Source organism: Strigops habroptila, chromosome 6, assembly GCF_004027225.2.
Source record: "Strigops habroptila isolate Jane chromosome 6, bStrHab1.2.pri, whole genome shotgun sequence".
Lineage (NCBI taxonomy): Eukaryota > Metazoa > Chordata > Aves > Psittaciformes > Psittacidae > Strigops > Strigops habroptila.
This window is the reverse complement of record NC_044282.2, coordinates 37,918,370-37,933,309: the sequence shown is the minus strand read 5'-3', so window position 1 is coordinate 37,933,309 and position 14,940 is coordinate 37,918,370. Positions and strand designations below refer to the sequence as shown.

The 14,940-nt window shown below is 39.1% G+C and overlaps 1 protein-coding gene across 1 annotated transcript in view; it reads left to right on the top strand.

Moving 5' to 3' along the window:
* FAM83B (family with sequence similarity 83 member B) overlaps positions 1–4,466 on the top strand; it is a 48,867-nt gene extending 44,401 nt beyond the window's left edge. Inside the window, exon 5 of the mRNA XM_030489901.1 lies at positions 1,406–4,466. Coding sequence (XP_030345761.1) covers positions 1,406–3,764 — 2,359 coding nt within the window. The 3' untranslated portion in view covers positions 3,765–4,466. The remainder of the gene's footprint in view (positions 1–1,405) is intronic.
* Positions 4,467–14,940: the final 10,474 nt, after the last annotated feature.

Below are 14,940 nucleotides of genomic sequence, written 5' to 3'. Positions count from 1 at the left end.
GTAAGCTTTTGAAAATCTGGCTTTTTATTTCCTCTGAGACTCAGCCAGCCCCAGATTCCAACTGGTGTATATAAATGGTAGTGAGGTAAGTGACAAGTTCATAGATGAATAAGTATAAAAGAGTCCAGGCAGAGTCTGCCTGTTTTGACATCCACACACAGTGTTAGGAGAGTGTGATAGTTTTTCTCATTTCGTATTGAAAAACAACATCACATTAAGACCTAGCACTGCAGGGACTGGAATCATCAGTTTCTGTAGCAATTAAGCTCGCTTTCGGAAAGAATATGTGATTATAACAAGAAGGATGAGTCTTTCTGAAATCTTGCTCTCTCAACTCAATTTAAAGTTAAGGGTTTTTTCAAATATTACAAAATATATTGTTCTTACTTGTGAAAATTAATAGAAAAAACTTATGCAACATGATTTGATCTCAGGACACCATTATTTCCTGAAAAATACAAAACTAACAAAACAAATAAGATTAAATCAGCAAGCTATTTACATGAATGCAACAAACCTATTTTCTAACACCCAGAAGACAGATGCAAATAAAACAAGATCATTGGTTTAATTTTTTTTCACCTCTTTTTTTTCAGGAATAGAGTATTGCAAAACAGGGTTTTTGGTTTTTTTTGTAATCTAAAAATTTTATGGTTTTGACACCATGATATTAGGCTTGTTGAAACATCCTTTATATACATGTTAATTTATTTTATCTCATTTTGTAGCTATAAAGTAGCTATAGCTACTTAGCTTTGAGCATGTGTTCAGCCTTTCTAAGTACAATAGAAAATACAAAAATTTCCTTCATCAGAATATCATCATTGCAATTAAAAGTAATGTTCATAGCCAATCATCTGGCATGCACAGTAAAAAACGTAAACTTCTTAACAATTCTGAGGTGCATCTTTTTGAAAATTTGTTTAGAGTGAAGTACATTCAGAACTATTGAAGCAGTTCTGCATTTTATTTCAATTTCAAATGTATTTTTTTCCACAACATAATCACACAATAGCATTTTCTGACTCAGGAGTAAACACAGTGGGTCTAGTCAATCACGGCTTAGTTTTTGTAGAGGTAATTTACTCCATTAGGTATTTGTACTCCACTGCTCTACATTTGTGAATACGTTTTTGCAATATCCACATTTTTAAGGGTAATTAAGTAGTTATAGACTCATTCTCACTGTCATAGAAAGCAGTGGAAAGTCTCCAGCTGAGTTTGACTGGTATTAGATTAGATCTTCCAAATCCAAATGACATGAATCATGACCACAATTTATTTATTTATTTAGAAATTATTTGAACAAACCCAGGTTTGTGTGAAAGCTTTCTTCTCAAGAAGGACCAGTGTAACACTTTAGTTCAAGAGAACTGTTTCTAATGGTCATTTGTTCTTCTTTCAGCTTTATGTGGTCATTTGAAAAAACCAACCTCAGTATGGTTCAAGTTATCACAGGACAGCTGGTTGAATCCTTTGATGAAGAGTTCAGAACACTATATGCCCGTTCTTCTGTTCCTAGTTCATTTGCCCCAGAATTAGTGCGGGTAAACAGTCGCAGGACACTCTGGAATAATGATACATACCAACACTCAGTGTCTTCCTTGGCTTCAGTTTCTAGCCAAAGAAACCTTTTTGGTAGGCAAGACAAGGTTCACAAGATAGATCCTGTTTGTTGGAAAACTCGTGGAAGATATGCAGTAAATGAAATAGATAAATATGGCTTGAGAAATCAATCCTATAATAAACAGCCATTTCATCCAGGTTTTAATATGCAAAATCCAATCCAGCAGTATCAACCTAGTGAAAAAAATGAGCACTGGAAGAGACATAGTTATGCTGGGGAAAAACCAGAAAGGACACCTTACCTATTGCTCAACAGAGCTATTAATAGAGCCAACAATCCATCAAATGCTTGGAAAATAGCCTCTGATAGCCTTAGTATTGTTTCTTCGTTACGAGGAGGATATGCAAATAACTACAATACACCCCAGCAAAGTTTTGCTGATCAGTTTGCACGACCAAAGGTAAATCTTGCAGAAAGAAACTCAATTGTACGGAGGTCTTTTAACGGGACAGATAACCATATCCGCCATCTGCAACAAAGGATGCCAACCCTCGAACACACAACGAAATCATTCCTACGTAACTGGCGAATTAAGTCATATTTGGATGATCGATCAGATTATCCAGTAGAGTCTAATGGGTCGGCCTTGGGTGACAGATATGATAGCTATGACACACCTGAAAATATTAAAGCTCATGCGCTGTATTCTCATTCTCGCTTACGATCATCATTGGTATTTCAGCCAACTTTACCTGAACAGCAGGAAGTAAGCAGCTGTGCAAGTTCTTCAAATTCAACTATAATTGGGTCAGAGGGAAGTGCAACACCTAAAGGGACATCTAATCATGCTCCAAGTGTGGAAAATGGAACAGATAATATTTTAGAAGAGCCTAGCACAAACATCCCACCTAAATCAGATGCACCAACACCCCCCAGAATTCATATTGCAGACAACACAAAACCTAGTGTAAATTCAAATGCAGCAGGTGACTCATCTGTCTACTTGTACACAACACTGTGTGCAGACAAACATGCGGAAAATTTGAAGAACCTTCAAAATGAAAATATTCTAAAAAGAAGAAGTTTTCCCATGTTTAATTCAAAGTCCATGTTAGACCCTGGTGCCAACAAACATTCATCCAATTATGTTTACAGCACATTAACTAGGCATAGACTTAAGCAGCCAGTTAGTCCAAAACTTCCAGAAGACATGCTAAAGAGCGCTAAAAGTTTGCATAGTGTGACCAACCACTTGCCACAGGAGGAGAAGAACCTCAAAGAAGAGCTAAAGAGCCCAACTTCTAGCAAGGCAATCTCTATGGCTGCTCTCACTGAACCTGGCAAGGAGGATTCTAGTAAGGACTGCACATCAAAGAAAGAAAGTAAGAGTTCCCCAAGTTTTTTAAAGAAAGGATCCCAGAAATTGCGGTCACTTCTTAATCTCACACCAGACAAGAAAGAAAACTTGTCAAAAAACAAAGCTCCTGCATTTTATAGAATGTGTAGTAGCTCTGATACGTTGGTTTCTGAAGAAGAGAATCAAAACCCAAAGATTTCTGAGAATAAGACAGATTCTTCCCCAAGGAGAAAGAGAAACACATCATCAAATTCTCAAGGTAGCTTGAACAGAAGTAAAGAAGATGTTACCGGGAGCCCAACTAAGTCTCCAAAGTCTCCAAAGTCACCAAAACCTCAAAAACCTCCATCTGATGAAAGCAATAAAAAGTGTCCTCTCTTGTGCCCCCTTGAAAGTAAGTTCATAGAAACTGCAGGAGATCCATCTACCCCAAGATTTAATACAGAACAGATTCAGTATCAAGATGTAAAAGAAATCACCACAAATACTACTCCTGAAAGTGCCGCTGTGTCTGCTCTTCAAAGAGCAAGTTCAGTGACACCACAGCTGGCAAGCTCAAAATGCCAAGAGGAGCTAAGATCTCGTTTGAGTGAAAGGCGTGTTTATAGTCGCTTTGAGCCATTCTATAAGTTGGAAAATTCTAGCCAACCTGCAGGAAATGTACCCAACAGCAGTTTACATCTCTCAGATATCAAAAGCAAGACCTTAGGAAGTAATTACGGCAGGAGTAATCACATGGTCAGCTACAACTCAACTGCTTATCATCCATTGCAGCCTAATGAAAATAAGCTGAGAGGATTTATGCAAAAGTTTGGGAATTTCCTACACAAAAGCAAGTAAAACTTTTGTTGATTATGTTGAAATACAGCAAGAGTAGCAAAGCTGTATATAATCTTAACTGGACAAGACTGGTGGGCAACTTTTGTAGAGCTTACTTGGGTTTCTTCTTGGGTCTAGGACATTGGAATGAATGTACATATTTTTACATAATTATCCTAGAATTGTTAAATCTTTACAGGAATTCTGAGTCCAGAAGATGTCTCAAGGGAGTTGTTTATAATGTTTATATTGTAAGATTAATTTTATACATTTTCCTTGTGGAGAAAGTATGTACTAGCGTATTGTAAGATCAAGTGTGGGGGAAAAAAAGATGGAGGATATTTTTAAACTTCAACTAACACTTTCCAAAGATTTGCCCTTTAAAATTAGAATAGCACTAGGAATAGTGGCTTGCATTTTTTCAGCATTTATGTAGACTTTCAAATGATAATCAAATGTTAATGCATTGCATCTTACTTATCTTTAAATTAATTTTTTGAAACCTCTTTTAGGCTTCATCTTGTTAAAAATTTACCCCATAGCATCTATCAAATTGTGTGGGCAGCAGATGGACCTGTCTTATTTTACTGAGTTTTGCAATGTAATATGATATTTTTCTGAAGTATTTGGCACATAGATCTGAAAGTGACCTTAATCTGAGCTTTCACAGGCCTGTTTACATGGTTAAACTACTGTGAATGTAGAATGAACATTAAAAAAACTATTTGTAAATAAGGTGCCTTGAATGTAACTTACAACTAGTTTAAATTTCAATGGGTTAATTACATTTTTATAACATGCCAGTATTCTGTAATGTATTCTAAAAATAGCTTTTTGTTACATTTTTCTATTTGATGTTTCAAAAAAAATTGTCTGTGGACTTCCATTTCTCAGGTAAGTTTTTGAGTTTCACATGCAGCAATCTGTTTGAAAAGTTGCCAGATATATTTGCAACGTTGGCTTTAATAACCTATTTTTTTAACAAGGTTGCAAGTACGTAGTCTAGGCATATGAGGGAGATGCAAGCTCAATTCTACAATGCTGCCTTATGTCAGGATGAATATTACAAGTCCGGGAGCAATTAAGCATCTGAAAATGAGATTCGTAAAAGTCACCACGTCAAACAATAAAGCGCCTCTCCTAAGCCAAAGTAGTAAAGGGTGATAGTAGCAAGTGTTAACCTCAGTGAAGGTATTTAGGCACCTAACTGCAGTCTAAGGGACACATTCTTATTCATCTGAGCCTCTCAGTCATAAAATAAGATATTAAGTGACTACGCCAGGTTCATGCTTCCAGAAAACATTGGCAGGGTGATGTGTTTGGGCAGCAGCAGTGGCACCCGCTTCTCATCTACAGTGTGCAGCTAGAACATCCAGCTAGCTCACACCCTCCTGACTGTGCAGTTTGCCTCTTAGAAGAATGCCATAACCATTTAGCTGCAAGATGTTCTGTGACACTTTTGTTCCAAATTCAGAGATTTGGGAAAATTCGTTGCTGAAAGCTTATAATTCTTATACAGGGTCTTTGTGTTGAAGGAGCATGTTTTAGGAGGCCATTTCACCCTTAGATGTGAAAGGTCCTCCGCTATGGAGGAGTCCCACTAAGAAGGTCTTGGCTTTATTCTTTACAAACAAACATCAAAAACATTTCATGCACCAGCTAGCTCAGGTTCATTTGTCTCTTCTACCTGTGGCACTGGGAAGAGATTTTATATGGAAATCTCACTGAGAATCTGTTCTAGCTCCTGTGAACTTGCCGTGGTTAACTGTCAGTGATTTCAGTGAAGCAGTGTCAGCTTTTTAGTCAAACTGTTTCTCAGGCAACCTTATTAGGCTGATGCATCATAGCAGTAACTGTTTCACTGTGGTGATGATATTTATTTATGAGAGTGACAGTCTTGCATCTCAGTCCTCTGCTGAAAGTTTAGGTCTCCCCTTGACCTATGACCACGAAAGAGATTTTATGAATCTCTTGAACTCTGGTGACTTTGTTCACTCCTTGCTGAAATACCATAGTTGGTATTTTTCCCAAATGAACATTTATACTGAAATATTCTGTCCCAATAAAGGGCGCATTTTCAGACTCAAAGCAAGGAGTGTCGTCTTAGTACTCCACGCATATTTTCAATATAGGCACAACGTACTTCTACAGCCAACAACAATGCAATACAGTACTTTTTATAACTCTTAATATTTTTTAACAGGGCAAACAATTATCCAGGATAGTGCCTCAATTAACAGTGCAGCAAAGGAACTTAATCAAGATGCAGGTGGTGCTAAAAATGGTGGGGCGAGGATCTTTAGTTTTCCCTCATACTCTCATGAGCTCTGGCGTACGCTTCTAGGCAGTACTATATTTGGGAAGGAAATGAGACAGAACAATGATCTTGGGGCAAGTTTTGAAGTGACAGTGCTTTCCATTTTGCAATAAACTTTGGGAAATCTGTTTTGATACAGTTTGGAAATATTGTACTGTATTTTTCAATTAGATTACTAATTAAAGAGAAGTCAGATATTTTAATTTACCAAGTCATCTATGTTTATAGATATATACTGCTATTTTGTACCTATTTTGTACACAGGAGATTAAGAGCCTTCAGTGAAGAGCCTGCTCATAGACTTAATAATGGGGAAAAAAAATCACAGTAGAACCAGCTTTTCTTTTTTTTTTTTTTTTTTTTTATTATTATTTTGAGATCTCTCCTAGAGATCCCACATACGAATGTTGCTACATTAAGGCCTGATCCGAGGTTAATTTAAATGAATGCGAAAGGCCAGCATGGACCTCAGTGGAATTAGGATCAGACACTTAATGTACTGACACCACTATTTTAGAAATGTTCCAACATCCAATGCTGCCTGGGGAGCACAAGACTCTGACACCACGGGAAGAGCAGTCTAATCCCCTGACTGCAGATGTGGCTTTGGAGGTGGGGAGAATACTGGGGAGCTCCACAGGTGGTGCAAGGACCAAGTGCTAGTTTGCTCCCTACAGACTTGCGTGTTAAAGGTGGAAAAACAATGCTCACCCAGTCCACTCTGATTTGCCTTATGTTTCTGTGGGAACCCAGCTGTTCACAAAATAAAAAAGTATGGGGTAGGGGGAAGATACTTGCATCAGCAAAGAAAAATGATACGCATATTTCTGGAGGGAAAAACAGAGTTTATTTTTTTGAACTTCTTTTTCTGAAGCTTGTCTTGATGTTTCTGCTTTTCCAAGGAGATGCATTTCATTCGATGTGTCCTAAATGTGCTGTGCACATTGAAGGTTTGTTACACCCTGCTCACACCCAATGCACTCCCAGTTTTGAAAGGCTGTGCAGTAACAGCTGTTGCTGTGCATGACGGTCATTTGGCCAAATGTCTTGGCAGTTGTGAAACCCATAAAAAATGACAGATTATTTCCACATTAAATAAAACTCCACTAGAACCATAATAGCTCTAGGAGGGTGGCCATGCAAAAGCTGATCAGAGTTACGCAATACTGCACCACTGGTAGCGGAGCACAGAGCAGACAGGCAATACAGTCTCGTCATATGGTGCCCATTCAATTCACATCATAAATAAACCACCCCTACATATGATCTTAATACCCAGTGAAAAAATTGCTTCATTTGTTTAGCCTTGTAATAAGCAGTCTCAGATTGCAAAATGTTAGTTGTTATCTTATTAAGGAGCTTGCACTGCACTTTTTATTCATGCTAACAAACATGAAGTAAATGTAAAGAAAGGTTAAGAATTAAGAAAAATTAAATTTTCAGCTGCCTAATACACGAGGGTGGTAGTATTTGTTACAAACAAAAAGCTAATCAGGCAATAGATGTTTGTGCGTCGATAGGTGAAAAATTACTATTCAGAGAAAAAAACGTTTGATCATTTTTCAGCTTTATGAAATGTATTAGGAAATGTTGTGGTTTATAAAAGAAGACACAAGAAAAAGAATACTAAAATCTGTTGCAAGACAATGTAAAAATAAAATTTTAAATGGCTCCACCAATCTGTACGGTAATTATACCTTTTTTTTCATTTGTAGCATTACGTGGGATAAGCTGTACAGCCAACAAGTAGCTTTGCAAGTATGTAATGTAGAGAGATCAGTAAGGTTACTGTGGTACTTATTGTAATTGATCCCCCATATCAATATTGTACTGCACAGTACAGTACTCAGGATTTTTAGTTTGGTTTCTTTAGGTCAGGAATGTTAGAGCAACATAAAGCTGCAGTAGTTCATGGGTAACTGAAACATGTTACTCCAGTTTTGTCTTCACTTGCATAAGTACATGTTGCATTAGCACCCCGGTGACAAGAGAGGAGACTGCAATGCTCAAAAAGCCATCTTGCCATTTCATTTTTTATTTCATACAGGTACTTACAGATGTCTTGGTACCTTTCTATAAGCTCTGAAATTTTTTATCATTTTCAATTCAAAACTAGGAGTTACAGTTAGATCTCCATTTTTTCACATTTTGACATGATGCCAAATACATGTTGCATGTTCTGAGAACTCTTCTCTCTATTGAGAAACAGGAGGGAAAAAAGCATTTGCTCTTGGACAGCTCAGAACAGAGCTGCGTTGCTGTTAGGCAAAGCTAGCAGTACAGATATCTACTTTAGTAAAATTGGCTAGTGAAGTTTTAATCCCCTTAGCCTCCTTCTAGTTTAGAATGGTCCTTCCCCACCCCACCCACCCTCCCGGTCAGTATTTCAAAACAATTTCTATATATGTAACATTTTAAAATGTGGTCAAGTTCTATTTCTCAAAAGCTAGGGGGATATAGGGAGCTAGATTCGCAAACCAATTCTTTTTATATCTTGAAAATCATAGAATCATAGAATCAACTAGGTTGAAAAAGACCTTTAAGATCATCAAGTCCAACCATAGAAGACGTAGCACTGTCAAGTCCACCACTAAAGCATATCACTGAGGGCCTCATCTACATGTTTTTTTAACACTTCCCTGCGCAGCCTGTTCCAAAACCTGATCACCCTCTTGGTAAAGAAATTTTTCCTAATATCCAATTTAAACCTCCGCAGGCACAGCTTGAGGCTGTTACCTCATGTCCTATCACTTATTACTTGGGAGAAGAGACCAACACCCACCTCACTACAACCTCCTGTCAGGTAGTTGTAGAGAGCGATAAGGTCCCTCCTGAGTCTTCTTCAGGCTAAACAACTCCAGTTCCCTCAGCTGTTCGTCGTAAGACTTGTGCTCCAGGCACTTCACAGCTTTGTTGCACTTTTCTTTGGACATGCACCAGCACCTCAATGTCTTTCTTGCAGTGAGGGGCTCAGAACTGAACACAGGATTCAAGGTGTGGCCTCACCAGTGCCAAGTACAAGGGCATGATCACTGCCCTGGCCCTGCTGGCCACACTATTCCTGATACAAGCCAGGATGCTCCTGGCCTTCTGGGCTCCCTGGGTACAAGCTGGCTTATTATAAACCCACTGTCCACCAAGACCCCCAGATCCTTTTCCATTGAGCAGGTTTCCAGCCACTCTCTCTCAAGCTTGTAGCATTGCATGGAATTGTTGTGGCCCAGGTGCAGGACCCTACACTTCTCCTTGTTGAACCTCATACAACCAGCCTCAGCCCATCAATCCAGCCTGTCCAGATCCCTCTGCAGATCCTTCCTACCCTCAAGCAGATCAACGCTTCCAACCAACTAAATGTCATCTGCAAACTTACTGATGGTGCACTCAATCCCCTTGTCCAGATCTTTGATAAAAGTATTGAACAGAACTTTCACCAGTACTGAGCCCTCGGGAGCACCATTTGTGATCAGTTGCCAACTGGATTTAGCTCCATTCACCACCATTCTTTGGGCTTGACCAGCAAAGAGTACACCCATCCAAGCCAGCTTATACAGAAGAATGTTGTGGGAAACGGTGTCAAAGGCTTTACTACAGTCTAGGTAGATAACTTCCACAGCCTTTCCCTCATCAACTAAGTGGGTCACCTTGTCACAGAAGGAGATCAGGCTCATCAAGCAGGACCCGCCTTTCATAAACCCTTGCTGACTGGGCCTGATCTCTTGGTTGTCCTGTATGTGATGGCACTCAAGATGGTCTGCTCCATAACATTCCACAGCACCAAGGTCAGGCTGACAGGCCTGTAGTTCCCTGGATCCTCCTTCTGGCCCTTGTAGATGAGCATCACATCTGTTAATCTCCAGTCAGCTGGAACCTCCCCAGTTAGCCAGGACTGCTGGTAAATGATTGAAAGTGGCTCAGTGAGCACTTCCACCAGCTCCTTCAGTAACCTTGGATGGATCCCATCTGGCCACAGGCACTTGTGTGTGTCTGAGTGGTGTAGCAGGTTGCTGACTGTTTCATCTTGGATTATGGGGTTCATTCTGCTTCCTGTTCCAGGCATGCAGTTCAGGGTGCTGGTACACAGAGAACAATTAGGTTTACTAGTAAAGCCTGAGGCAACGAAGGCATTAAGTACCTCAGTCTTTTCATCATCGTTTGTCACTATGTTTTCTTCTGCATCCAATAAGGGATGGAGATTCTCTTTAGCCCCCCTTTTGTTGCTGGTGTATTTACAGAAACGTTTTTTATTGTCTGTTATGGTAGTATCCAGATTAAATTCTAGTTGGGCTTTAGCCCTTCTGATTTTCTTCCTGCATAACCTCATGAAATCCTTGTAGTCCTCCTGAGTTGCCTGCCCCTTCTTCCAAAAGCCATAAGCTCTCTTTTTTTAATATACTGTCCTGGGTTCAGCTATAGCAGTCATTTTTCTCCTTCTTAGTAGCTGGTGCAGTGCTGTGTTTTTTAACTTTCAGCCTGGGAACAATGCTGATAACACCAATGTTTTTAGTTGTTGCTAAGTAATGTTTATTCCAACCAAGGACTTTCTCAGTCTCATGCTTTGCCAGGGAGGAGGGGAAGCCGGGAGGAGGCAGAGACAGGACACCTGACCCAAACTAGCCAAAGGGGTATTCCATACCACAGCACGTCATGCCCAGTATATAAACCGGGGGGAGTTACCCGGAAGGCCCAGATCACTGCTTGGGTCGGGTTGGGTATCGGTCGGCGGGTGGTGAGCAATTGTATCCTCTCCCCTTGTTATTTCACTAATCATTATTATGATTGGTGGTAGCAGTAGTGGTTTTGTATTATACCTTAGTTGCGGGACTGCTCTTACCTCAACCCGTGGGAGTTACATTCTTCCCATTCTCCTCCCCATCCCTCCGGGAGCGGGGGAAGGAAGCGGGGGAGTGAGCAAGCGGCTGTGTGGTTCTGAGTTACCGGCTGGGCTCCAACCACAACATATATATATATTTGCATATTTTTTCAAAATATCTTTATGTATTTCTGAAAGAGAATCTAGTTTACTAAAAATGACTGGACATTCCTTCAGAAGAAGCTGCTGTGAAGACTATGCGTCTTTCTCCCACTTTGTGTGTTACACTAACTAAAAATGTAATGGATAAGTGCAGAACATAGAGGGAAAAATAATTTCTGATGCAAAGACCATGATATATGTTTATTTTTATAGTATTGCTTCCATGTGTAAATACAGCTGGAAAAAAAAATGCTTCTTTCCAAAACAGACAAAATTTATGACAACTGAAGTAGAAATCTTTTAAAGACTAAGCACCAGTGGCAACATTTTATCATGTTTGAGAAATGAGTGCAACTCACTTATTAGCATTCAAACTCAGGACTCTTACATGTCCATTGTACACTGTCTGTTCCTGCCTCATTTAGCAGTCAACGTGCTCAAAATTCAGACTGATTGTCTACAGCTTCCCAAGCTCTTGAATAACACTCTGAAGAACTGATCTAACAAGACATTAAACACACACTTAGCTTTTTAAACTAGGCTGTCCCAGGATAAAGCATAAGAACAAGCATACATATTTTGTTAGATTTTGGTGTAAAAAAAAAATCAGTGTAGTCATTGCTGATGTATTTTAGGAAACTGTTGACTATATAGATTCATTGTTTTCTTTGGGTCATGTCTAATTTTGACCCATGGCGACATCACATTTAGACATCACGTCTGGTATGTTTCTTCCAAATGCCACATATGCAGGTATTAAAATAACATTATTCTGGTTTCAGAATAATGATAGAAGGCCAATCTTCCTTAGTGTAGGGTCTCTGAATCCCTGGTAATCCCTAAGATTTCAAAAGGGGAGATGGAACTGAGTTTGAATTACTAAAAAACCCCAGACAAAACAAAACAGCATTTGCATATATATCCACATACAGAAAAGTAAGCAAGTAAAATCAGAACATAAAGTTGTAAGTGAACATTCATAATGTACTTTTTACCAGTTGAAAATGAAATCTGGTACAGCAACACTGCAGGAAAAATAGTAATAATCAGGTGTTCTTTGATGAAACCGATCTAGATGACGCAAAACAAGCATGAGGGGTGCTAGAAACACACAAGACCCAGAATGAATATTACTGGGAAATTTCGGAATGGTTAAAAAAAGGAATTCCATGAAGTTGGTTTCAATACTCACAGATGTAAGAGTCTGCTGTTTTCATTTAAAATTGTTACTTGATATGTAAATCCTTTTTTTAAAGATGGAATTCCTGGATTATATAGCAGCTATGTTATGGATATACTGTGTATGTACAGATACAAACAAAAAAAGTGTCTTGAAATAATTTATTACTTTTTTTTATTAACCAATTAAAATGTTTCAGTTACAGCTCAGCTCATTCCTGTGTTCTTGTGTTCATACTGTTACTAACATTTCTCATTTCAAAAACATCTTTTTAGAAAACACTGATATCAGAAATGTCAAGTGAAATGTTGCAAACTGAGGTCTCAAAGCTGTTTTGTGGGAGCACCACTGTTTGCAGAACTGCTGCACCTTCTATTGGGACCAAGAGTTCACACAAACAACAGAGAAAGGACTAAAGCCAACAGCATTTTAATGTAAAATTTCTGGAATAACATATAGGTAACAATAAGCTGGATGAAAAATTAAACAGGGTAAGGTCCACTGTGTTAGAATCCTGTGTTTACTTTCAGAGCCTTGTCTCACTTCCTTGCTCTGACATTCTGGATTTGTTTGCCTTCCTGTTAATTCTCCCTTGCTAGCAAGGTTGTTTCCTCCTTCCATATCCACCTTAATTTCCTTTCTATTTACATGAAACATTCTTCAGAAATCTGTTTGCCTGCCTCTTGCCTTGTAAACACTATTGAAAAAATCACTTCCATCGGTTGCTTGCGAGAATTTACTTCATGCAATTCAACGCACATAAGTGCGTGCTACTACTAAATGGCTCATGAAAGATTGATTTTGAGTCTTGAATATTTGCTCAGTGCCTTTGAAAAATCAGTAGGAAACATGGTAGCCTTTCTGAACAGCTTATAGTCTATATTTAAACTCACTGGAGGGAGGAAATGAAGAGAAAGAGACGAAGTGGAAAGAGCAAAAGACAAAGGTTATAGAACAGTGGGGTGGTTGCACGGTTGCCACATACAAAAACTTTGGTGGTTGAGGTTGTGGCGGTGTGTATGCAAGCACACATGCATGTACCTGTATGCATAATACCAAGGCTCCTATGTGTACAGGAGCTTCTGCTTACATAGTAATATCAATAAAATTCATCTTGTTTAATTGAGCTCAAGCCTTTTCTCAGTTCCCACACACAGAAGTCATTGTAATTCCCCTCTCTTCTCCTTTTTTCCTTTTTTCCTCACTTAGGTCAAATCTAAACTTACCCTGCCAGTAACTGTCTGCAGCATTTCAGCATCGCAAGGTAAATATTAAAAAAACATGAACCTTTTCATTTTATGGACATATCATTGGATTGAGTAGGCAGCTACACCTATAGCCAAAAGAGGACAAGACATGTCTGCATGAGTTCGGGATTTCTGACAGGAAAATACATGCATGCCATAGGCAGTCAACACTTAAATAATAAAAAAGTTCACCATTACTCTTCATGTGCAATGGCCAGTGTCAAATCCATCAGAACAAAGTCTTCACAATTGTTGTGTTTGACTTGCTCCTGAAAAGAAATATATCTCAGTTCTTTCTAAGGTGGGACAGAGAGTTGGCTTTTACAGCTCGTTGAAGTCTGTGGATGTTTGTATCCAAGTGATGCAGAAGACTCAGCCTGTAAGCAGACAAGTCAATGAGGCAGCCAGGACTTTGGGTCAGGATGCTCTTAGAAACTCTTCATGATGGTTTCCCTAATTAAAAGCATTAGAGTGATCAATATAGGCCATAGGGAAGCAGGTAATTGTCATATATTAGTTCTCACACTGATAAGCCTGTCAGGCAGAGAAGTGCTGTGAAGGTAGTGTGCATGCCTCAAGATTCATATCCTCTGTTCCTCGTCTGCTGAACAGGGCATGGGTTTGAGGAAAAACACACAAGAGCTGGAGGAAAAGAGATCTGGGAAGAGCAGAAGCCTGGTTGTCAGCAGATTTTATTCTCCTGTCCCAAATAAAGAGCCTTTAGGAGGACAACACCTGTCACTGGTTACTTGACAAATAAGTAAACTGCTGGGTTTTAGTTATTTCACTGACATCCGTCTCTGGCTCACATGGTCCCTGCACTGCAAATTCTTAGTGGTGGTGGGAATATTCTGAAGAAAAATTACTGCACACAATTTCTTTCCAGCCAAGTAACATAGCAGAGCCTCTCAGCTATTGACTAAGGGATTGTACCATCTTCCTTTGATGCTTCAAATGTTCGGGGAGAGACAGGATCACAAATCATGAATCTAAAAGAGTATTCTCACTTGCTGGGAATTCATAAGCTATGCCTCTCTCTGCAGATTTCAAGAATGGATGTTCCACAAACTAGCTTTTTTAAAACTTAATTTCCTTATGGTTTTCTCGTACACACTGTGCAGACCTAAAGTAATAAAACTGCTTGAACAATAAAGTATTAAACCTTTAGGAGATTATAAAGAGAAAGAAAGTTTTGCCTGGAGCATTTATGTCCTTTTTTTTTTCCACCCACACCACCAACGTGGCCAGAGAGCAAAAAGCAATGAAAATGAGAGTAAGCCAGAGGACCTTTGCATCTCACGTGTTCATACGTTTTTTATTAACAGGGCTTCTGCACTACCTATTGGTTTTAGCTCTCCACTGAAAATCTGTGGGCTCAACCTGCACCTCTTACACTGGTTTTCAAACCCACTTTTCACAGACTTAGGTTTAAACCCCCATTTATTGCATTATTTCATTCACCACTCTGTGGGGTTTGTAAA